At 35.5% G+C, this 26,955-nt stretch overlaps 1 protein-coding gene across 1 annotated transcript in view; it reads right to left on the bottom strand.

Moving 5' to 3' along the window:
• Positions 1-26,325, bottom strand: part of LOC106869625 (E3 ubiquitin-protein ligase HACE1) — a 79,145-nt gene extending 52,820 nt beyond the window's left edge. The window contains exon 1 of the mRNA XM_014915435.3: positions 25,563-26,325. Coding sequence (XP_014770921.1) covers positions 25,563-25,626 — 64 coding nt within the window. The 5' untranslated portion in view covers positions 25,627-26,325. The remainder of the gene's footprint in view (positions 1-25,562) is intronic.
• Between the last annotated feature and the right edge of the window lie 630 nt (positions 26,326-26,955).

The following is a 26,955-nucleotide window of genomic DNA, read 5'->3' as shown; positions in this document are numbered from 1 at the left end:
AAATCCAAGTGGGAGGAAGAATACATAAAAATCCATCTTGACATAGCCAAGTCTATCAGGCTAGTAATTGGTTCTAGGCAAAAATTCTAAACTGTCTCTGATTTTATTGTCTCTTATCTAATAGTAATAGTATGAGGGACAATCACTTCTAAGGAAAGGGAAGGTGTAAGCATTATGCATGGACAAGGCTATAAAAGATATGGTTATAAAGGATTCTCTGGTCAGAGTGGCAAACACTCTTATAGGTTGGAATATTTTACTACTATCAAAATGTTGAGGAATTAAACCTTAGGTATATAGGTCAAACAGGGCTTTTCCTTTAGTCTAAATAGAGCATCAATTGTTTTACAGATATCAATACTAGTTTAACCAATATTTTAACAGTAAGAGGTATGCTAATAAAATATGCTAATAAAAATAAAAAGCATGAAGTAATGTCAGTATTGAATTCAGAGGCTATAGATAAGGTGTAAAGTCTAAGGATATTAAGTATATTGGGTTCATGAAGATAATTTTGAATTATTTTAAAAAATTATTTTAAAATATAAGCTCATATATATAATAATACTATTTAGAAGGCACATAAAATTTAAGCTTTATTTTTTTATAATGTGAAGAAAAATTAGTATAGGATTTATATTAGTTTATGGGTTTACTAAGGTTTAAGGGACAGAAAAAGAAAAAGGATATTAGGAATTAACAAGGACATCCAATACAGGAATCTGATGATTAATTAGAAGTTTCATTAGTCATGGATTTGTTTCAAGATTAACATGAGCTAATTAAAAAATATTAATTGAATAAGGATTAGATTAATTTTGGGCATAAGGATTAGATTTATTTAAGTAAAAAATACAAAATAAACAAGGCACTATTGCTGTAAGCCCTGGAATAATGTAATAATAACAATAATAATGATTCTTTTAAAGTCAAGCATTAAATAACGTAAAAACTTATGAAAATTTTCTATTCTTATAAGCTATATAGGGTTAAGATACATATTGAGAAACTAATAGCAATAGCAGAAATGGTGTGAAAGAATATCTTCTATGGAGTAGATTTTAAATCTTATTTATCACAAGTAGATTAAATGTAAAGGTGAGATCAGGAATATAAGTTATAAAGGTTCAATTTCCAATTTAAAATATGTGCTAATTAATAGCCCTAGATGATCATGGTGGAAGTTAAATTACTATAATTTGATAATTTTAACTACTTTATAAAAACTATTTTTTTTTTAATTTAAAAGTGCGAGTAGAGCAGTGTACACACGATACCCTGAGGTCTAATCTATTATTGATTAGATTAGGATTATTTCTAAGTTTAAAAATTTCATAGATTTCCATAGAACATAATTCACATCCATATCTATTATTTCTATAAGGTTGAGCTTTTCTTATAATTTCCCATTTAAGGCTAAAATTAATACCATTATCTTTTAACTCCCAAATTTTACTTGCCAATGTCGTACTATTTGCCTTGTGTCTAAGTCTAAAAGAGGACCTGTGGTTATATATTCTCTGTTTCACATTAATACTACATCCTATGTAAATATAATTCTCGGTTATTGTACTAATAATGCATCTGTACACTACGTTACGGGTGCAACAAATTCCTAATAAAGGACAATGGGACTTATTTCTGCAGTTGCACAAGGTGGTGCTAACAACCCCACCTATATTATTTCTAAAATCACTATTATTATTATTACAATTATTACAATTATTATTACAATTTTTGCCTAGAACCAATTACTAGCCTGATAGACTTAGCTATGTCAAGATGGATTTTTATGTATTCTTCCTCCCACTTAGATTTGAAATGTTGCCACAATTATAATATGTCTATTCTACTGTGATTTTCTGCATTTTCCTGCAGCTGAAGATTGCTCTACATATTGCATTTAATGTAATGCTAGCATTACTTAAATAAATGGAGTAGCATGAAACGTGCATACTGCAGTCATCTTTGAAATCCGTGTTGCTTATTTTGATTTTTTGATCACCTAGTTTTTTTGGAATGGTTTTTGTATAATACCATTCCATACTATATTCTGGTGCCTAAACATAAGTACCATATTCAATCTTGAATCTAAATCTAAACCTATATATATGTATATGTCTACATATATGTGTGTGTGTGTGTGCGTCTGTGTTTGTTCCCCCAACATCGCTTGACAACCGATGCTGGTGTATTTACGTCCCTGTAATCTAGCGGTTTGGCAAAAGAGACCGATAGAATAAGTACTAGGCTTAGAAAGAATAAATCCTGAGGTCGATTTGCTCGACTAAAGGCGGTGCTCCAGCATGGCCACAGTCAAATGACTGAAACAAGTAAAAGAGTGAAAAGAGAGTAACTGGCTCTTTACAGTTTCCATCTACCAAATCCACTCACAAAGCCTTGGTTGGCCTGGAGCTGCAGTAGAAGGAAGTTGCCCAAACTTCTCAGCCACATAACCAAACCTGCAGCTTGGCCAAAAGCAAAACAAAATGTATGAAAATAACAAAAATAGCAAGAAAAAATGTAAAAAGAGATGGAGTTAAAAGAAAGAAAAAATGGTGAAAACATGAGAAAAAAAGGAAGAAAAATGAGTGGGCCATGGCTCCATATGCTAACCAGCTTACATCTCTGGTTTAGGTCACAATTTGTTTAGTTGTATAACAACTCATTCAGCAATTATTAGAGGTGTGGTAGCTAAATTGGTAAAATATAGGTCAGAAATAGAAACTCTACTGCAAGTATCGTTACATTATAGTTGCTGTCTGTTTGTAGTTTTACTTGCTTTGGTTGATCTTTCCATCAATCCATTTCTACATCTTGTAATAATTAAGGAATTCTAAGAAGTTCACTTCACAACCACGTGCTTTCAGGTTCAGTCTCACTGTGTGGCATATTGGACAAGTGTTTTGGAATATAGCCCCAGGTTGATTAAAGCCTTGTGAGTGGATTTGGTATGCAGAAACTGAAAGAAGCCCATCTTGTATGTATGTGTGTGTATGTGTATATGTGAGCGTGTGTATAGATAAATGCATGCATACATCACTATCATCATCATTTAACGTCTGTTTTCCATGCTGGTATGGGTTGGATGGTTTAACAAGAGCTGACCAGCTGAGGGGCTGTTCAGGCTCCATGTCTGTTTTGGCATGGCTTCTATGTTTGGATGCCCTTCCTAACACCAATATGTGTGTGTGTGTTTTTCCTTGTCTTGACATCAAGTGATATTATGAGTGCCACTGTCATACAGTGTTGTTCATTGCCAATCCTCCATGAAAACATGTCTGGCCATAGGGAAATATTACTTTACTTGGAAAAAAGCAGAGGGTAGGCAACAGGAAGGGCAACCAGCTATAGCAAAACCTGCCTCATGCAAGCATTAAAAAGTTTAAGTTAAATCTATGATGATGATTACATATATGATGATACATATATATATCTTTGACCTCCTTGATGATGATGATGATGATGATGTATGTATGTATGTATGTACAATTAAAAATACAAGTGAAAATATTTTATGTGGTTAGGTGATTTAGCATCATTTTTGCAGCATATTAGCAAAAAAAAAATTGTTTCTTTTTGCCCTTATTTATAATTGTATAATTTTCACCTTAAACGGTATTTTTCATACTGGCCACTGATAAGATTTTTTAATAAAATTTTATCCTTATATTTGAAGTATGTATGTATGTATGTATGCATGTGTGTATGTATGTATGTATGTGTATGTGTACATATGTGTGTATGTATGTGTATATATATATATATATATATATATATATATATATATATATATATATATATATATATGTATGTATGTATGTATGTATGTGTATATATATCTATATATATATGCATATATGTTTGTATGTATGTATGTATGTGTATGTGTGTGTGTACATATGTATGTATGTAAGTATGTGTATATATATATATATATATATATGTATGTATGTATGTGTATATATATCTATATATATATGCATATATATTTGTGTGTGCATATATAATGTGTGTGTGTGTGTGTGGTGCCACATAAAAAGCTCTGTAAAGTGGTTGATGTTAGGAAGGGCATCCAACTGTGAAAACCCTGCCAATGCAGACAGTGGAGCTTGGCACAGTTCTCTGACTTAACAGCTCCAGTCAAACTATCCAATCTATGCCAACATGGAAAATGAATGCTAAATGATAATGAAGATGATGATGATGATATGTGTGTGTGTGTGTGTACACACACATATATACATATACGTGTATGTATAGATATATGTTTATACATATGTATACATGTTTCAACATACATACATGCAATAATGTGTGTGCATGTATACACAGACATACACACAGATATATATATATGCATATGATCTTTCTTAAATTCTAGTCTGTCTGTTTGTTTGTTATTATTAAAGAATGTCTGCAAGACAGCTTAAGCTGAACATATTGTCTTTTTGATTTTCTAAACTCTCTCCTCTCTCCTTTCTAGACGCCTCTGTATCATATTACTGAAGACAGTTAAATAAAAATCTCTGTTCACAATGAGATGAATCACCAGCCTTCATTCACTCAATGAAAGACAGTGTTTTCATTATAAGCCTCTTCCAAAAGCTAAAGGTATTATACGATATATATCTATGACAGCATATTTAAAAACTTTAGAATTGGATCTTTGATCGAATGTTTGCCCTCAATAACATGACGCTACGAAAACAACAAACGATTTGGTTGTTTATGTTGTTACTTACTAATGATAGCATAAAAATATGATTTTACATGTCCACTTGCCAACCATAGAAGTCTATCGAAAGCAGCAATATTGAATATCAGAAACAAAGTTAACAAATCTAAAAGCCATTATACGCTTACTCTTTTACTTGTTTCAGTCAGTTGACTGCAGCCATGCTGGAACACCGCCTTTTAGTCGAGAAAATCGACCTCAGGACTTATTCTTTGGATGCCTAGTACTTATTCTATCGGACTCTTTTGCCGAACCGCTAAGTTACGGTTGTCAAGCGATGTTGGGGGGACAAACACAGACACACAAATACATATATACCTGGGAAGAAAGACTGGGTGAGAAAAATCTTCAAACAGACACACAAACACACACACATATATATATACATATACAACGGTCTTCTTTCAGTTTCCGTCTACCAAATCCACTCACAAGGCTTTGGTCGGCCCGAGGCTATAGTAGAAGACACTCACCCAAAGTGCCACGCAGTGGGACTGAACCCAGAATCATGTGGTTGGTGAGCAAGCTACTTACCACATCAGAAACAAAGTTAATAAATCTAAAAACCATCATACGCTTATCAATAATTCTGACACATGGGAGATAGTGGGGTCACAGAGCTACAGACTAACACGTCTCATACAATTGCAGTCTCTATTTTCTGAGTTCAAATCCAGCTAGATTCAACTGCTTTTCATCTCTGATGGGACAATAAAATTTTTTTCTTAAATCCTAGGTATGAGTGTGTGGCTAAGAAGACCGTCATGTAACCATGAAGATTGGGGTTCAGTCCTACTGCATGGTACTTTGGGAAAGGGCCTTCTGCAATAGCCCCAGATTGATCAAAGCTTTGTGAGTGGATGTGATAGATGAAAACAGGGTGAAAGCTTGTTTTATATATATATATATATATATATATATATATATATATATATATATATATATCATCATCATCATCATTTAAAGTACGTTTTCCATGCTAGCATGGGGTTAGATGGTTTGACTGAAAACTGGTAAGCTGTAGGGCTATACCGGGTTCCAGCCTGTTGTGTGTATATGTGTGTGTGTGTATGTGTGTGTGTGTGTGTATTTGTGTGTCTGTGATTATCCCCCACCACCATCACTTGACAACCAATGTTGGTGTGTTTACGCCCCTGTCACTTAGCGGTTCGGCAAAAATGACCAATAGAATAAGTACTAGGCTTACAAAGAATAAGGACTTGGGGTTGATTTGTTCGACTAAAGGTGGTGCTCCAGCATGGCCGCAGTCAAATGACTGGAACAAGTAAAAGAATAAAAGAATATAAATTTACTTATGCCATTGGTTTCTTGATCTCATTCTTTTTTATATATACACACGCTAATACACGACCCATGCTATATTCCCCATTTTTGTTACAACCACATCTGGGGCAAAACTAGTCAGTATACAGCACTTAGTCGGTAGTACCTGTATCTTTAGGGTCCGGTTGACTCCATTACTCTTCATAACCTTTATATATATATATATATATATATATATATATATATACTCCGATCATTGTATTTCATTATGGAAGTATTTGATTGAAAAGCACAAGGTGAGATGGGTGAATTGATTGATCTCATGTATATGTGTGTGAATGTATCTATGTATATCTATGTATATGCATGTATAAACATAATTAAGGGATCAGCAACAGTTGCTTCACCACATACCGAAGTTCAGAAATAGCAGCTAAAGTGCTGAAACTCCAACAGATAGCAGTACTTGTAACTCACAAAGGTAAAACAAGAAGAAAAAATAACGAACCTAACCAGTCGTAGTTAATCATAGATGCATTTCTGGCTTAGAAAAGACAAACTTTTCATTTCCTCATCAGTATGATATTCCAGTTGCAAATTCGACGATGCTAGCAATTGTGCATGCACGACCGAGCGACATCGCGCATCAGCACAACCCTTTTATCTATATATATAAAAATGAGAATGTGTGTCTGTCTGTCTGTCTGTCTGTGTGAATCCCTAAAACTCGAGAACTACACAACCAATTTCATTCAAATTTTACACATGCCTTACTTAGGGTTCCAGTTGTGTTTTAGTCAAAAAAAATTTTTAACTTCTTGCAGAGTTCGAGCACACGGCAACATAATATCTCTTCCACTATTTAAGTATTACGTGTCAAAAGTGAAACAAAAACACTCATGTCAAATACTTTCACTTTAAAAATGAAACTATTCCACTAACTGAAACAATCACATTTCAATACTGTATTGACAGATACTTTCACAGAGAGAGAAAGAGAGAGACAGAAAGAGAGAGAGAGAGAGATGTATATGTATACATATACATGTATATGTACACCATTTCGATACTGTAATGACAGATACTTTCAGAGAGAGAGAGAGAGAAAGAGAGAAAGATAGAGAGAGAAAGAGAGAGAGATGTATATGTATACATATAGATGTATATGTACACGTATATGTATAGATATAGAGAGAGAGAAAGAGAGAGATGTATATGTATACATATAGATGTATATGTACATGTATATGTATAGATATATATATATATATATAGATCTATATGCATACATGTATATGTATACATATGTGTAGATGTATCTATATATATAAAAATGAGAATGTGTGTGTGTGTGTCTGTCTGTGTGTGTGAATCCCTAAAACTCGAGAACTACGCAACCAATTTCATTCAAATTTTACACATGCCTTACTTAGGGTTCCAGTTGTGTTTTAGTCAAAAAAATTTTAACTTCTTGCAGAGTTCGAGCCCACACAACATAATATCTCCTCCACTATTTAAGTATTACGTGTCAAAAGTGAAACAAAAACACTCATGTCAAATACTTTCACTTTAAAAATAAAACTATTCTACTAACTGAAACAATCACATTTCGATACTGTAATGACAGATACTTTCAGAGAGAGAGAGAAAGAGAGAAAGAGAGAGAGAAAGAGAGAAAGAAAGAGAGAAAGAGAGAGAGAAAGAGAGAGAGAAAGAGAGAAAGAGAGAGAGAAAGAGAGAGAAAGAGATGTATATGTATACATATAGATGTATATGTACACGTTATTCTACTAACTGAAACAATCACATTTCGATACTGTAATGACAGATACTTTCAGAGAGAGAGAAAGAGAGAGAGAGAGAGAGAGAGAGAGAGAGAGAGAGAAAGAGAGAGAGAGAGAAAGAGAGAGAGAGAGAAAGAGAGAGAGAGAGAGAGATGTATATGTATATGTATACATATACATGTATATGTACACGTATATGCATATATATATATATATATATATATATATATATATATATATATATATATATATATAGATATAGATCTATATGCATACATGTATATGTATACACATGTGTAGATGTATATATATATATAGATGTACATGTAATATGTACACATATATACATATATATACATGCATACAGATATCTATACATATATACACCCATCACACACAAACACATGCACACAAACACACACATTAGTCATTTGTTTTCTTATCCAAAACTACGTCAAAAGTACTGAACGGATCTTTATGAAATTTGGAAATTATATTCTATGTATAACGGCCATAACTCCCATGAAAATTCATATATTTTTAATGTTGATGAAATTTTAACCCGAACATAACAGATGAGCATTATTTGTAATTCAACGGTACAACAGTGTAAGACTACCCTTTCAGATATACTTTCATTGTGATTTCTGCAATGTGGTGCATAAATTGTCAAGTAAATGAGACACATCTTTGCCTCCACTGATTCACTTGCAAAGTGTTGAGTAAAATTATTTCGTTGCAGACCTCCTTTGGGTCTTTTTATTATCACTACGACACACATAGTGCGCAGTTGGTAACATTGATTTCAAGGCCCTCCTAGATGAGAGACTGGCATTCCACTTAATGTCTATGTTCCATGCTGGCATGGATTGGAGAGTTATTAATGTAGAAATATGGTATCGTAGCTACTAACAGTTGAGGGTTGCGTAGTCTAGACGGCGTTTTTAGATTTCATTATTCTCTTTAACCCGGGCAAAGCCGGGTATTTCTGCTAGTATATATATATAGATGTACATGTAATATGTACACATATATACATATATACATGCATACAGATATCTATACATATATACACCCATCACACACACATACACATGCACACAAACACACACATTAGTCATTTGTTTTCTTATCCAAAACTACATCAAAAGTACTGAATGGATCTTTATGAAATTTGGAAATTATATTCTTTGCATAACGGCCATAACTCCCATGAAAATTCATATATTTTTGATGTTGATGAAATTTTAACCCGAACATAACAGATGAGCATTATTTAGAAAATGATGTCACACGTTATCGAGGCTACCATTCTTTCTGGATGTGCAAAAGGAGATGACGTCTTTATTCCAAGAATTCCTCTTACTCCATCAGGAGCAGACATTCCTTTTACATTCAGAAGACTACAATTCCCCCTTCGTGAGACTTTTGCCATGTCCATAAACAAATCTCAGGGTCAAACACTGTCTGTAGCTGGTCTTCTCTTGGAAGAGCCCTGCTTCTCACATGGACAACTGTATGTTGGCTGCTCAAGAGTGGGCAGCAAAAAAACCTATTTGTATATGCTCCACAAGGGAAAACAAGGAACATTGTTTACAACGAGGTGTTATAATCACAACAGCAAGAAAATATGTACATGATCACCTTCTTTTACGAAACTTCATTGACTTTCATATATTTATATTGATATACATATATATACGTGTGTTTGGGTGCATGTGTGTATATACATCTCTATATATAAAGATGATGCGTAGTCTAGACGGCGTTTTTAGATTTCATTATTCTCTTTAACCCGGGCAACGCCGGGTATTTCTGCTAGTTTGTAATAATTATATGTATGTATATATTCATATATATGTACTAATTATGGTGAATCTCACTGATGAGGACTGAGTATTAATTACAGAGCCTGAAATTGATTGATATGGAATTATCTATTTATCTGTTAAAGGTAGGCTAAATTATTTTGCTCATTTCCTTGCATCCACCTTGTGCAATAGAGTGAAATAGGTGGTTTAGAGTCTTTTTGACTTCTATTTCTAGCGTGTTGGTACTTTTTCCAAGTACCCTTCGTTATGATTATATATTTTATATATAATTATAAATCTATCTATCTATCTATCTATCTATCTATATATATATTAACATAGGGTAAAAATCATATATTAATTAATATCGATTAATTACCAGGAAGCTAGCACATTTAAAGAATCAAAGAGATTCAGAAACAATATTTGCAATCTCAGGGGATTAAAGTATATTTTTATATATAACGTTGACCACTAACGTGGACATTCAATGTGCTAGAAATAGATCACATCTTGTGTCTACTAAGACCTAAATTGTTCTCAAAACGGAATTTAGCGGGATACTATTTCTAGCACATTGAATGTCCACGTTAGTGGTCAATGTTATATATAAAAATATACTTTAATCCCCTGAGATTGCAGATATTGTTTCTGAATCTCTTTGATTCTTTAAATGTGCTAGCTTCCTGGTAATTAATCGATATTAATTAATATATGATTTTTACCCTATGTTAATGTATTAACCTTAACCAAAGTTCTCAAACTAGATATATATGCGACGCAGTAAATATTTTCTGCAGACATATTCCTGGAATTAGCTCGCCAAAACGAAGACTTTTGAATTTTACCATTAAGCTGTAATTAACAGAACCACATACACGTGCACCTATGACGGTGGGCAATTTTGTATAGGGTTCTGAGGATTATGGTTACATTACGAATAGGCTGAAGAGAAACAGACAGTCGGTAAGATTGTTAATTTTGAAACCGGTACCTATTTAATAATGATTTTTTAGGTAATTCAAATGTCTTGCCCGCTTACGCTTTGGTATCCCGCTAAATTCCATTTTGAGAACAATTTAGGTCTTAGTAGACACAAGATGTGATCTATTTCTAGCACATTGAATGTCCACGTTAGTGGTCAACGTTATATATAAAAATATCTATCTATATATATATATATATATATAAACACACACACACATATAGTATTTCTTATACTTATAAATTACGAATGCAAACAGGTATCTTCTGCCGAAAAACACACAGAGAAACTTATGGCAGCATACAGAAAATTCAGTTCAGACAATATTTAAAAACATGGAAGAAGCAAACACACACACACACACACACACACACACTTTTTTACAAATGCATTAGTAAAGTGAGTTGCAAGGTAGAAAATACAAATCAGACTGCTGGTAAAGATTTGTAAGAATGGTTAATTTAATCATCAGAAAACTGGAAGAAGTTGGATCTGATACTTGGAAAAGTTACTAGCCATTTATATATACATATATAAATTCAACCATTTATATATATTTCCCCTTTTCATTCCCCATCCTCCAAATGTGTAGGGAATGGAAGGTGGTGTGTTCATGATAAAAATATTCCAATGCATTATCATTTTAACATTTGCTTTTCTATGCTTGCATGGGTTGGTCAGAATTTATTGGCATGGATTTCCTACAGCTGGATGCCCTTCCTTTCATCAATCCTCACCTGTTTCCAAGTAAGGTAGTATTTCCTCATGGCCAGACATGTTTTTGCACAGGATTGGAAATGAATGGTACTGCTTGTATGATAGTGACACTCATTTACAACAGTATCGCTACAAGGAGGCACACACACTCACATGTATGTACAAATATTTACACACACACACACACACACACACACACACACATGTATATCAGGGGCTTTTTTTTCAGCTTTCATCAACCAAATCTACCCACAAGGCTTTGGTTGGATCAAACCTGTAGTAGAAGACACTTGAGCAAGGTGCCAAACAATGGGGCTGAACCCAAAACCATATGGTTAGCACGCAAATGTCTTAACCACCCAGCCACAAGTACACCTGATATAAAATATATATAGAAACAACTAATTACAAAAAGAAGAAAAGAAACCCAATGACCAAATCTTTATGAAGAACGGCAAATATTTGAGTAACAGAATCTGTTCCAAGTGTTTCTCTCTTGCAACTGTTGTTGTTGTTGTTGTTAGTTGTTGTCCTAAAAATAAAATTTCCTACTAATTCATCATCTGAGGTGTTTCACCTCAACAGGAGATTGAAAAACAAGTCAGAAAAATTAATTACTTTTACCTTCTTGTAACTTCATTCTAAAGTTGTTGCTTTAGAATGTACAGGCATTCACCTGGGATGGGCTGAGCTGGCTCCAACCAATGAGTGGTTCATGTCTGGAGTTTCAGTGGGAGCACAGGGTCACATGTAGTCCCCAGTCACATGCAGATACACTTTGGGATAGTGTGATCTGTAGCAGCTCATCTTGTTATGATTGTCGACTGTTGCAGAGGAACCATTGACCAAATCACTACCAATGATCGAAGCAGACATAGGCTGAGTTTGAAACGGGTTCCAGAGACATGCTTTAACAAAAGCTAAGGGGTGCCTCACTCCCAGTGGTCTTCCAGCATACCAGACACCAACCCAGAATTTCTGAAGGCCCCTGCTATTGTTAGATAGTCACTGAACCCACAGTAGTTTGAGTGGTCATATAGAGGCTTTTTCATTCAATCTCAAGTACTTGCACCAGAAAAAAGGTACCAATAAAATTAATTACTAGAATTTTTTTTTTTTAAATAAGATAAATATAATAAATAATATCTAAATTCTAAAATGTCTCTCACCGAAAAATAATGGTACAATGTCATACCATCATCATCATTTAACGTCTGCTGTCCATACTGGCACGGGTTGGATGGTTTGACCAAGGCTGGTAAGCTGGAAGGTTGCACCAGACTCCAGTCTGATTTGGAATGGTTTTCTATGGCTGGATGCCCTTCCTAACACTAACCACTCTGAGAGTGTAATGGGTGCTTTTACGTGCCACCAGCACAGGTGCCATTTGTGTGACACCAGTAACTGTTACGACTACGATTTTGCTTGGCTTGATGGGTCTTCTTCTCAAGCACAATGGTCAAAATTATTAATGTTGTTCTCTTAAATATTTCTTTCAATGCTGTCTAAATTTGAACTTGGAAGCAATGACCAAGACCTTTGGCATTATGTCATGCTTGAGAAGAAGACCAATCAAACCGAGCAAGATCGCAGTCATGGCAGATACCGGTGTCATGCAAATGGCACCCATGCTGGTGGCACGTAAAGGCACCTGTTACACTCTCAGAGTGGTTGGCACTAGACGGGCATCCAGCTGTAGAAAACCATGCCAAATCAGACTAGAGTCTGGTGCAACCTTCCAGCTTGCCAGCCCTGGTCAAACTGTCCAACCCATGCCAAATCAGACTGGAGACTTCCAGCATGCCTACCCAGTCAAACTGTCCAACCCATGCCAAAACGGACAATGGACATTAAATTATGATGATTATAATGATAATGATGATGATGATGATGAATGTAAAGACAGTTGAAATGCTGCTAGGCATTTTTCCTGGAGTGCTAACAGTTCTGCCAGCTCACCACCTTATGGTATTATTTTACAATGACCATGCTAATACTGCATTATGCTTATAATGTGTTATGTTCATTATGACCAAACAAATATTAGTATTGGTTCTCAGATGTTTTTATTAACCTGGAGCAAATTGCCTTTACCTATATTCAACAGCTAAATAAATAGGAAAAGCATTTAAGAGATATAGATTGGAATAAGTACTAGTTTCCACTGCATAGTATGTTAAATAGTAATACAAAGTTCATAATTATTGAGAACAAATTAAGTAGAAAGAATTAAAATGATGTATCACAAACCTACGACAGAGTTTTGAGTAGCACCTCAGGTCATTCTAGCACAGAGGTTCTCAAACTTTTTGGGCCACCACTCCTTCATGGCCACATAATACCCTCAGCGCCTCTACCCCCACTTTCATGTATAAATAAATATTTTATATTTTACTAATTTATATATACTATGAATCATTTGAAATTTAATATAATACTAGCAGGGATACCCAGCATTGCCAGTGTTACATGCAATGGAAGAATTAGACTTTTCTGTTATATTTTCTCTAATGAACTGGAATACCTATGATTCAAATTTCTTCAAAATTGCAGATGAGGGTTCTTTCCCTCTTTACACACCGTAAAAAAATTCTAATCATGACACATGTATCCCATACTAATGATCTTTATGCGCAGATTCCAAAACTCCAGTCTTATGGAACCTGTTAAAAGGATTTTGCTCCTGAAAAATAGAGGTCATGGAGCTCTAAAATGTGGGAATTAAGGCGCCTATTGGGGGTGGGTGTCTTAATGTCAACCAGAGAAGTTGAATTACTCTTACTCTTAACTCTTTTACCTGTTTCAGTCATTTGACTGCAGCCATGCTGGAGCACCATCTTAGTCAAGCAAATTAACCCCAGGACTTATTCTTTGTAAGCCTAGTACTTATTCTATCGGGCTCTTTTGCTGAACTGCTAAGTGACGGGGACATAAACACACCAGCATCGGTTGTCAAACAATGCTAGGGGGACAAACACATACACACATATATATATACATATATACGACGGGCTTCTTTCAGTTTCCGTCTACCAAATCCACTCACAAGGCTTTGGTCAGCCCGAGGCTATAGTAGAAGACACTTGCCCAAGATGCCATGCAGCAGGACTGAACCCGGAACCATGTGGTTGGTAAGCAAGCTACTTACCACATAGCCACTCCTGCGCCTAATTGTTGAGGATCTTTTTGACTTGGGTGTTGTATCTATTGTTCGAATTTCTTTGAAATAGGAAATATATATATGTTCACCGGGTTTGTAAAAGAGAGCAAAGCTACAGGAAACCAAAAGACGAATGATCACAATAAGCAGTCAGCTATCCTAGCCTAGTCGTTACTACTCCCCAATATAGAATTCCTCACCGTACAGGTGACAGGCACAGCCGCAAGATGCATTACCAATCTATATCAACTGGAAGGGTGTGACCCAACTCAAATAAACATTAACAACTGTGTGACATGAAGGCTAAGGGGAAATGAAAGTGTCACCTCTGGAGTTTGCAACTGACCATTATACCGATAGGTAACTGGACAGAATAAATTTACAATCTATAAATGAATAGAATAACCAGTCACTCATCTGGGAAGGCCTTGAAAACAATGTTACCACCTGGGGACTATGTGTAACCCAGTGATAATAAAAAGACTCAAAGGAGGTCTGCAAGATTACACACCAGCTGCTACGATTAGCTGAACCATGTTTGCACAGGTGTTGACACAATTTTTCATAGCTGACCTTGTCTTTTATAGCAGTATGGCCAGCGATGGCTGTGAGCAAGGGAACCTGAGGGCAATGGTTCAAAACTCACTATACATCCATTGTTTCATTATTTAGGTTGTGACATATTCTATAAGTTTTGTTTATGTTGATGACTACCAGAGAGAAACTTTACAGTAAACCAAGTTTATTATAATAACTAAGACCACTATGTAACCATTCTGATATATAGAAAAAAAATATTTTTTTTAAAAACACTAATATGCATTGTGTTTTGAAAATAAAGCATTCATGTTATAATTTTCCATTATTTCACAAATATTTTAAATAGTTTCTGAATATTAGGTTACCTCTTGAGAAGTTAGACTAACCCATTTCCCCTCAACCTACTGACATTCTAACAGAACAAAATATCAAGTGAATTGACCTCACCAATCTATAAAACCATATTTGTAACAAAATTTTTAAAGAAAAACATATCTTCTTTTAGAAATCTTATATTTCATGTCTTTCTAATAAACATTTTCCAGTTATTTTGTTTTTATATTTGGTTTGCAAGATTCTTGATATGACTTTGTGTGTTGAAATGAATTTTGAAGTAATAACAACACACATACACACACTGGTTCAATATCACTTCTTTATTGTTAGTCAATTGGTTAAGTATCTAACCAAATAAATTAATCAATTGTCTGTTTTATGAGTTGGTTAAACAAGCAATTGGTTGTTTGTTAGTCAAAGTTCTTTTATTGATATTCATGACATCTTCAATAACTTGCCGTAACCAAATTATTTACAATAACAAAGTGATATTGAACCAGTGCATGTGTTATTATTATTGGCAGAACAATCCACCCAAGGCACAAGAAAATTTCTAGTTAGGTTAGGCAAAACACAACAAATATTCTTGGAATCACAATACCAAAAAGAAGACTTGAACCCATGGTCTTACTGGTCAATATCTCAGGACATTTAATTCTCAAGCCTCTTTTCATCATCATCATCATCATCGTTTAACATCCGCTTTCCATGCTAGCATGAGTTGGATGATTTGACTAAGGACTGGAAAACCAGATGGCTGCACCAGGCTCCAATCTGATCTAGCAGAGTTTCTACAGCTGGATGCCCTTCCTAATGCCAACCACTCCGAGAGTGTAGTGGGTGCTTTTACGTGCCACCGGCATGAGGGCCAGTTAGGCAGTACTGGCAACGGCCACGCTCAAGTGATGTTTTTTACATGCCATCTGCACAGGAGCCAGTCCAGCGGCACTGGCAATGGCCTTGCTCGAATTTTTTTTCACGTGCCACCGGCGCAAGTGCCAGTAAGGCGATGCTGGTAACGATCACGCTCAAATGGTGCTATTTACGTGCCACTGGCACGAAAGCCAGTCAGCTGCTCTGATGTTAAATCTATTTCTTGTATTCGATCCAACTTCTCTCTCATCACCTTCTTTCAGTCTTACTTCCGCCCCCTCCCCCCATTGACGATCAGTTTTAAACATTTTGGTAAATCCTTTCTCCTTGAAACTCTATTTTCCAGTACTCCCTCCTACTCCTTGCCATCTATAAATATATCATTTCTCCCTCCAGCTCCTCCCCATCATTTATAGAACTCATAACCTGCCAGTATTCCCACCAGCTCCAAGCCTAAATTATACATTCAACAACTTCTAGCTCTTCATTTCAATTTCCTAGTCTAAAAGGAAAATTTAGAACATCTCTAAAAGCACTGATTTCCTCCATGTAAGAAACACCAACAGACTTTATTTATAACTTTTATCCATTAATTTACCTCATTCATGGATATTATGCCAGCCTTCCCCAACTCCAACATATAACTACTGCATCACCAACTTAATGCACGACTAGGTAAGCTAGCTACTTGACTGAGATGACACAACTCAGAATTATGTCTGTAGATTAAAGATGGCACATCTTACTTTTTACCCCAAAACTTACTTCCTTGTGACTATCAATTATACTCTGCAATCATTACGGCCATTTATTATCAAGCGCCTGTTGTCATTTAGTAATTATGTTTTGGCAGACTGTTGTGGAATTAATCAATTCATTTCAAGTGGAACATCAGCACTGACATCTGTAGTGTGTGCAGCATTAAGTCTTATCACAGTTATTAATCAATCAATAAGAAGTCAGGCAATTTGATGCTTTCAAAGTTCAACAACTAAAAGTTTACTATGACCAAAGTCAACCAACATGAAATATAAACTCTGGCAGTTCACTGTATGCTTTTTATCCTATGTTGCAACATAAAACGAATCTATGATTAAATAAATTGACTTCTATTTTAAAATTCAACAGGTTGCGGACAAAAGATATGTGTAAGAGTCACATGCTTCTGTTTATTGCTATTTGCATATGAAGATCAATATTTAGAATTTTGGTTTAAACGATACAACTGTGTGTGCTCTCATTTCTTTTTTATTTTTTAAATATTTTACTAATGGAATAAGAACCAGTTTTAAACCTAGAAGCAAGACTTTTCCATTAGAATATAGACACCATCAAACAGGTAGTCTAGTGTGGATGCATACCAAATATGTAAGCATGTGTGCATGTAAATATGTGTGTGTTTGTGTGTGTGTGTGTGTGTGAGTGTATACACACGGTGGTGCTCCAGCATGACCACAGCCACTTGGCTGAAATGAATAAATAAATGAAGAAATAAATAAATAAATATATATAGAGAGAGGTGTGGCTGTGTGGTAAGAAGCTTGCTTCACAACCGCATGGTTCTGGGTTCTGTTCCCACTGTATGGCAACTTGGGCAAATATCTTCTACTATAGTCTCAGGCTGACTAAAGCCTTGTGAGTGGATTTCGTCGATTAAAACTGAAAGAAGCCCATTATTTATATATATATGTATGTATATTTCTATGTGTGTGTGTCTTTGTGTCTATGTTTGTCCCATCACCGCTTGACAACCGATGTTGCTGAACTTAGCAGTTCAGCAAAAGAGACTGGTAAAGTATTAGGCTTAAAAATAAGTCCTGGGATCGATTTGTTTGACTAAAACACCTCAGGATGGTGCTCCAGCATGGCCAGTCAAATGACTAAAACAAGTTAAAAAATATGTGTGTGTGAATATATATATAAGATATGAAGATATGAATTCAGAGAATTGTGTGAATATCACAGAAAGCTCTTCTAACAGACTCAGTTAACAGATCACAAAGTAAGCCAATACAGAGGAGTATAATGCAGAGTTTTCCATGCAGTTGAAATCCAAAATGTCTAATTGATGGAATTATTTCATGAAGAGAATATAAACGATAAAAATTCAGAAGGTACAAGAAGTAAATATATTTAAACATCCTTAGAATTATGGCCATTTCGCAGCTCTTCCTCGTGTAATAATACCAGTGTGGAATAAATTTTATTTACACGTTTGCATTAATATGCAAAATAGTTTAACAATCTTTTTATACAATTCCTAATAATGTTTAATTATAAAAATATAATAAGATTTTATTTAAGTATCAAATGGCTATGAGGGCCCACCTGAGTAGAACAGGAATCAAAGAGGTCCATGGGTAAAAAAAAAATGGTTGGAAACGACTGCTTTAACCTCCCAACACCTTATCTAAAACCACCGCCCTCTGTTCTGTTCTTCCTCTCACTTACATCTGAGCATAGAAGTGCACAAGGGAAAAAATAGCACTTAAATATAAACACACATATATATATATAGACCAACATCGCCTTCCTAGCGCTTGTGCCGGTGGCACATGAAATGACATTCGAGCGAGATCATTGCCAGTGTCGCTGGACTGGCTCCTGTGCAGGTGGCACGTAAAATACACCATTTCAAGCGTGGCTGTTGCCAGTACCCCCTGACTGGCCCTCATGCCGGTGGCACGTAAAAGCACCCACTACACTCTCGGAGTGGTTGGCGTTAGGAAGGGCATCCAGCTGTAGAAACTCTGCCAAATCAGATTGGAGTCTGGTGTAGCCATCTGGTTTTACCAATCCTCAGTCAAATCGTCCAACCCATGCCAGCATGGAAAGTGGACGTTAAACGACGATGATGATGATGATGATGATGATATAGATGTGTATTTACTGGCAATCCTTTGGTTACAAAAACAAGGGTTCCAGTTGATCCAATCAACGGAACAGCCCTGCTCCTGAAATTGATGTGAAAGTGGCTGAGCACTCCACAGACACACATACTCTTAACCTAGTTCTCAGGAAAATTCAGCATGACACAGAATGTGACAATGCCGGCCCTTTTGAATCACTGGTATAATTAATTTTTGCCAGCTGAATGGACTGGCGCAACGTGAAATAAAGTGTCTTGCTCAAGGACACAACATGCTGCTGGGAAATGAACCCACAGCATTACAATTGTGAGCTAAATACCCTAACCACTAAGCCACACACACACATACTCTTTTACTTGTTTCAGTAATTTGACTGTGGCCATGCTGGAGCACCACTTTTAGTCGAACAAACTGACCCCAGGACTTATTCTTTGTAAGCCTAATACTTATTCTAACAGTCTCTTTTGGCAAACCGCTAAGTTATGGGGATGTAAACACACCAACATCAGTTGTCAAGTGATGGTAGGGGGACAAACACACACCCAAATACATATATCTATATCTATATAAATGATGGGCTTCTTACAGTTTCCATCTACCAAATCTACTCACAAGGCTTTGGCCAGGCCAAGGCTATAGTAAAAGGCAGCTGCCCAAGGTGTCATGCAGTGGGACTGAACCCAGAACTATGTGGTTGAAAAGCAAGCTTCTTACCACACAACCACTCCTGTGCCTATATATCTATGTATGTGTGTGTATGTATATGTGTGTATGTGCATGTGTATAAACACACACACCACAATGGGCTTCTTTCAGTTTCTGTCTGCCACATCCATTCACAAGGTTTTGGTTGGCCCAAGTCTAAACTAGAAGGCACTTACCCAAGGTGCCACACAGTGGAACTGAACTCAAAACCATGCGGTTAGGAAGCAAGCTTCTTACCACACAGCCACTCCCGCAGTGTCGGTCTTGTGACAGTGGCTATGCATCATACAACACAATTACATATTCACAAACCAATGCAAATAAAGAACACTACGTCATCAGATCAGCAGACCATCATGGCTACACCAATGATTCAAATTGTTTCAAACAGACAAATGAGTTATCTATGGTGACATAGTACAGCCAGGTATGCAGTATGCACAACATCCAAAAGATTACGTAACATGTCACACAACTCTCAGCTCATCAAGCTAACCAAATAAACGAGCTAATGAAGTCGGTTCATCCTCATACACAGACAACAGAATATCCAGATCTTTTGTAATACATTTACATCCACGCCATGTAGATTTCTCAATTTCTTTAGCAAGATACTGAAAACTCATGGGCCTTTGAACCCTGAGCTGTTGCCAGATGTGGTCCTGATTTTCAATGCAAGGCAGCACAAAACTTTCTGTCGCTGCCTATTTAGCATCGCTGATATGATGATGACATATTTGACATCAGATAATTTTAGCATTTCTCTCATTCTCCTCCTCCCCAGCTCTCTCTCTCTCTCCCTTTCTCTGTTTATATGTGTATAGTTATCTTTATTTTTTTCCTTGTTTGAGTCATTAGACTGTGGCCATACTGGGGCACCGCCTTGAAGATTTTTTAGTTGAATGAATCAACCCCATTACTTATGTTTTTCTTTTAAGCCTGGTTTTTATTCTATCGAACTATTTTGCCAAACTGTTAAGTTACAGGGATGTAAACACTGGCATCAAATGGCAGTGGGAGACAAACACAGACACTAAAACACATGCGTGAGTTGTCTAAGAGACCATAAGTCAGGGAAAACAACCACTCGTATATCTGTCAGTAGAGCGGGCATAGTATCCGAAACGTATAGTATTCAATATCCATCACAATCGGTTTCACATAAAGAATACAATGGAGTGTTAGGTACCAAACTGATTATATAACTTTACACTCATCAGAGTTAGCTGATATGGAAGGTAATATAGTGACTGCTCTCTATTGTCAGAATAGAGAGCAGTCACCATATTCCCTTCCATATTGGCTAACACTGATGAGTGTAAAGTTATATAATCGGTTTGTTACCCAACACTCCATTGTATTCTTTACACAAAACCAATTGGCAAGATTAGCTGTGATGGATATTTAATACTATACATTTCAGATAATATGTATACACACACACACACACACACACACACACACACAATGGGTTTCTTATAATTTCTGTCTACCAAATCCATTCACAAAGGTTTGGTTGGCTCAAGACTATAGTTGAAAACACCCAAGGTGTCACTCAGTGGGACTGAACATGAAACCATGTGATTTGGAAGCAAGCTTCTTACCACACAGCCACACTTGTTATGCTTGTATGTATGTGTAATGTTTCTCTCTCTCTCTCTCTCATTCTATTTGTATGTGGATATTTCTGAACATGTGTTTGCCTCCAAGTGCCAAAGTGTACTGTCGCCAAAACAGATTGAATGTCCAGCCACCCATAGCAAATAGCCAATGTCCAATCAGCTGCACCAAATCATCTCAGTCAGTCGATGAAGAGGGGGGATACTTCGAGAACTCTGCAGTGATGACCAGTTCAGGGATTTGTATATCTCTCAATACCAAAGTTTGACACAAATCATTCAAGGATCTTCCATGTATACAGATCACTGCGTTTCTTTCCTGTCTTCTCTCCAAGAAGTACAGTTTTAATGCTTTCAACCCTTTAGCATTTAAACCAGCTATATCCAGCCCAAACATGCTACTTATTTTATGTTCAAACCACTGTCCTTTATTGCCTGAAATACTTTTGTATCATCAACATTCCTTTCAAGTGTTGGACCTCACAGAGGCATTGACCGAGACCTTTAGCATTATGTCATGCCTGTGAAGAAAACCCATCAAGCCAAGCAATATCGCAGTCGTGGAAGATACCAGTGTCACACAAATGGCACCCATGCCAGTGGCACATAAAAACACCCATTACACTCTCGGAGTGGTTGGCATTAGGGAAGGCATCCAGCCGTAGAAAACCATGCCAAATCAGACAGGAGTCTGGTGCAGCCTTCGAGCTTACCAGCCTTGGTCAAACCGTCTAACCCATGCCAGCTTGGACAATGGACGTTAAATAATGATAATGATGAATACAACTAGTGATCAACATAACTAATGAGAGTGATTGTTTGTATGACTGAGGGCATGTCTACTGGAGCCACCATAAATAGCAATGGCCCCAACACAGTTCCTATGGGACTCCACACACAGACATATATTCATATATGTATATACACACATATACACAAGTGTGTATATATATATATATATATATATATATATATATATATATTGGTATGAATATGGATATGTATTTATATATACACGTGTGTTTATGTGTGTGTGTGTACAGACACGTATACATATATTCACAGAAGAATGGCAGTTAACACTGGTGATGTTCCAGCATGGCCACAGCCTTTGGGCTGAAACGAATAAAAGAATAATGTATATCATCTCCATTTTTCATACTTGCAAAGGGAATTTGTCGAGGCAGATTTTCTATAGCAGGATACCCTTCATGGCCGCGATTTATTTTCACAGAAAACTGGAAACAATATCGTTTGTATGATGGTGTAAATGTTACAATCATCACATGATGTCTAGACAAGGGTAAACACATACATATGCACACACACACACACATATATATATATACATATATATATATATATATATATATATATATATATATATATATATATATAGACATATATATATATATATATATATATATGTACACGACGGACTTCTTTCAGGTTTCCGGGAGTATGGTAGAAGATAGCCGAAGGAGCCAAGCAGCTGGACTGAACCTGCGACCACGTAGTTAGTTGGGAAGCAAGCTTCTTACCCAAAGACACACCTGCGCTTCTGAATAGGCCTCTCTCTCTCTCTCTCTCTCTCTCTCTATATATATATATATATATATATATATATATATATATATATATATATATATATATATATATATATATATATATATATATATATATATATATATATATATATATATTTGACCGTTGACTGAACACTATTCAATTTTTTTTCTCCGTGTTTTTCTCCTTGTCTCCGTATTCTTTCTGTTGAAGAGCGTAGCTCGAAACGTCAAAGACTTTCCGTATTCCCGAGCGTCATACTAATATATACTTTTGTTATTTACACCACCTGTCCTCGTCTGTTGTTATTTTTTGTATATTCTCCCATATATATATATATATATATATATATACACGCAGGCACATACACAATGTACACACGCACATCTTGTGGAAAGGGTAGTAAAATTTAAATAAATACTGCTCGTGTCTGATATTTAGCAAATTTAATTAATAATTCATTAAAAAACATTACACATACTGACAATGACCTATAATATAAACGTATTGCCGAAGCTATACTCTAGTTGCTTAGCAATTACCTTTTATTTAAAAAATAATTATAAATGTATAAATAATTCTACATTAACACATAATCTTATACTCTTATTCACCCAGTGTCTAATTACTTTCACTAATTTAATCATTTCTGATATAAGCAGAAGACCACATTTGTTTTTCATTGGTTTGTTGTGGGACAATCGATTGAATCGATTCCCACCCCCACACACCAAATACCTGATTGGTACTTTATTTTATCGATCTGCCACCCCCACCCACCCCCATAAGAACGTAGGTCAAAGCCGACCTCGGTGGGAACTAACCATCAAGAGACGCAATTAAAATACCGCAAGGTTGTTTGGTGTTATTGTTTAGTTCAGGTCAATACTATTCGTAGAGAAACTATGAAAGACGTTCCAACCGTGATCAACCGTATTTATAGCGGTATTTATGATTACATTATCAAATGTGATTTTTTAAAGACGAAACGGTGTAATTTGAGGGAGATTTGGCTATTATTTCTAGCAGATCGAGTGGCTATACGAAGGCTTCCACGTTGGCTCGTGTTGTGGTGTTCTACTAATTTTTCCACAAAAACAAAACGACAAAAAAAAAAACAGGTTATCTATATAAATAAAACCTGCGGCGAAGCTTCAACATGGTCGATCGATCTGCTAGAAATAGCAGCCAAATCTCCCTAAAAATTATACTATGCCATCTCATGTAAGGGCAGAACACATCAGATAATGTAGTCCCTACATACACATAAACAGACAAGATGGTCATGGTTGGAATATGTTGGATTTGTTTATGTATCAGCTTCAATATAGTTAGGTATAGTTAGCCAAAGGATAACCAACAACATGCAGTGTATATAAAGTATATTTATAAATATTAGTGAAGATTTATTTTGGTTTTGTTTACCTTCAAAAAGAAACCTGAGTGTAATTTACCGTTTCTTCTTCCCCTGTTTATGCTCAATGGAATGTGGCGGTGGAATGCACATGTCTTTAAGTGGAGCTAAATTGATAGTCGTGGTTGAATAGTTAACGAAACATGGGAGTGGCCATATATACATACATGTTATATATGACAGTAGAACTCAAAATTTAGAAAGGGACAAATAACAGAAGAATTAGGTTTAAAAAAATCCTTTGGATGAAAATAGTCGAAGGTTCATGTATAATGTTAGAACGATGTTATATATCTGCAGAAGATGTGGGTTCGTGCCCCATGGGAGCCTTCGACTCTTACATCCAAGTTGGGTTTTAACCCAATATACTACACCAGTTGTTCTCAATCATTTTTTTTTTTTTTACCTATAAACCCCTTTGATTACTATTCTATTCTGGTGGACCCCCATGGCCATTCTAGTTTTACCGAAACTTCTTTCAAAATTCCTATTTTGTTTCTTCACACATTCACTTGTGTTTGTTTGAAGTATGTACAATGTTGGAGAAAGAAACCTAGCTGTTTCTTACAATAAATACACCCAAAGTAACATTATTTTAACCCTAACCCTAAAATAATATTGTGGATCCTCAATTCACCATTTTGCTTGTGTGGATCCCTAAAAATCTTATATGGACCCCAGTTGAGAACCACTGTTCTACACGCTATTAATTATAGCTTTATAAACTTCAAGTTCCACGTTAGAAACGATTTCTTTCATATATCTCGAAGTTTCGGAATTCTTATAATATAAACACACACACGATATATACATCTGTCGTCGGTTTCATTACGAGTATAATAAGGAACGGTGGATGTTATGTTTGCGAGTCCCTGAAAGGGGATTACATTAGAGTGTGGTGTGATGTAATCGAGCACTGACAGAAAATACAGAATTCACAACAGTCCAGGACACCCACGTTACCCAAATTCTTCCAGAAAAAGCACTCAACGCACTTTAGAAGCTAAATAAAAACATTAATGGCCAATCCTCTCAACTACAAACACGGATATGATAACAAGAAGAAGAAATAAACAAACGATTAAGATAAATCTAAAGAGAAATTCCATAACGAAAATATTTCCAAAAAATACCAATAAAATATTATTAAATTAACTTACCGTAAGGCAATTCAACAGTACGAGCATTTTTTAATGAACTTGCTAAATTTTGCAGAAATTCCATTTTTCCTTTTTGTTTTTTCAACTTTCTGCTCGGTTGCTTCCTCTTCCAGAAAAAGAAAACAACACAACAGTATTTTGGACCCCCCGTTATATAGGTTTGGGTTGTTTGATTCTAAGAACTAATTCAATAAGGATCTTTATTTTGATCTTATTTAATCACATCCACATTACTTAGTGTGTTTGGATAGCATAAAGAGCCTACGCTACTTCCAACACAGGACACGAAACTATATATAAATAAACATGTGCAAGAAGTGTATATTTGTGTGTATATATATATATTGTCACGTAATATGTAAACAGAAACGCGAACGGATAAAGACGCGAGGCTTTTAAAACTAACTAAAAATCGTCAGAGTCGGGGGTTTTATTATATGTTCCCATCGATGATATAAAATACTCTATTCCATGGTTAAAGGTTTATTTTCCTAGTTTGCCATTTGCCGTTTTATTCATTTGTCAATGTTTGGTGGTCGCAGCTTGTTTCCTGGTTTGCTGAGGAAGCAATCATGAATCTCGCCTCATTTCATCATATATAACATATCCATTTCGAATTTACATCCTTTCGCTTTTTCTTTTTCTCTCTCTTTCAATGTCAGTAATAAAACAAGAAATACTGTGATTAAATAGATCCATCGTGATGTTGGCATAAAAATAAATAACAGCCACACCTGAACAGCACCAGTTCCTTGGTGGGAATAAGTGGTGGATAACTCTTCTATTAATGAAAATACAAATAGCGGGGTGGCGATAAAAATAACTGTGAAACCCTCTTATTTACGTTCAGATACCATTTTTAGCAGGACAGGTCAAACTCTATTACTATATATATATATATATATATATATATATAGTAGTTTCTTTCTCAGGAAATAAACAAATATGAGGATAAAAAGAATTTTTAAAATATCAATGGTTCTTCTATGACATTTCTATCCTTAAAAATTTTAACAAGGCAAATTCAGTCCAATTATAACAGCATTAATATGTATATCTTAATTCTTTTTTTTTCTTTTTTTTTTCAGGAAATAGACACTTTTAAGGAATAGAAAAATATTAAGATATTTGCTAAAAAAATCAATTAACTTTTGTAACTTATAAATTTATATTTTAACTTCACAGTGTCATACAAGTTTCATGTCCAAGAAGAGGTAGAGACACATTAGGGATGGAAACAAATTAGAAAAAGCAGAGTAAGTTGTAAGTTTAGCAAGAGAGGTAGGGAATAAGAGGTGGACAGAATGAGTCCGTACAAGAATTGAAGGATATTCAATGTCTTATCATCAGCTGTGTGGTAGGAAGTTTCCTGTTCAACCACATAGTTCCATTC

The sequence above is a fragment of the Octopus bimaculoides genome, chromosome 3, assembly GCF_046866305.1.
Source record: "Octopus bimaculoides isolate indiv1 chromosome 3, ASM4686630v1, whole genome shotgun sequence".
NCBI classification, from domain to species: domain Eukaryota; kingdom Metazoa; phylum Mollusca; class Cephalopoda; order Octopoda; family Octopodidae; genus Octopus; species Octopus bimaculoides.
This window is presented reverse-complemented; position numbering and strand designations above follow the sequence as displayed.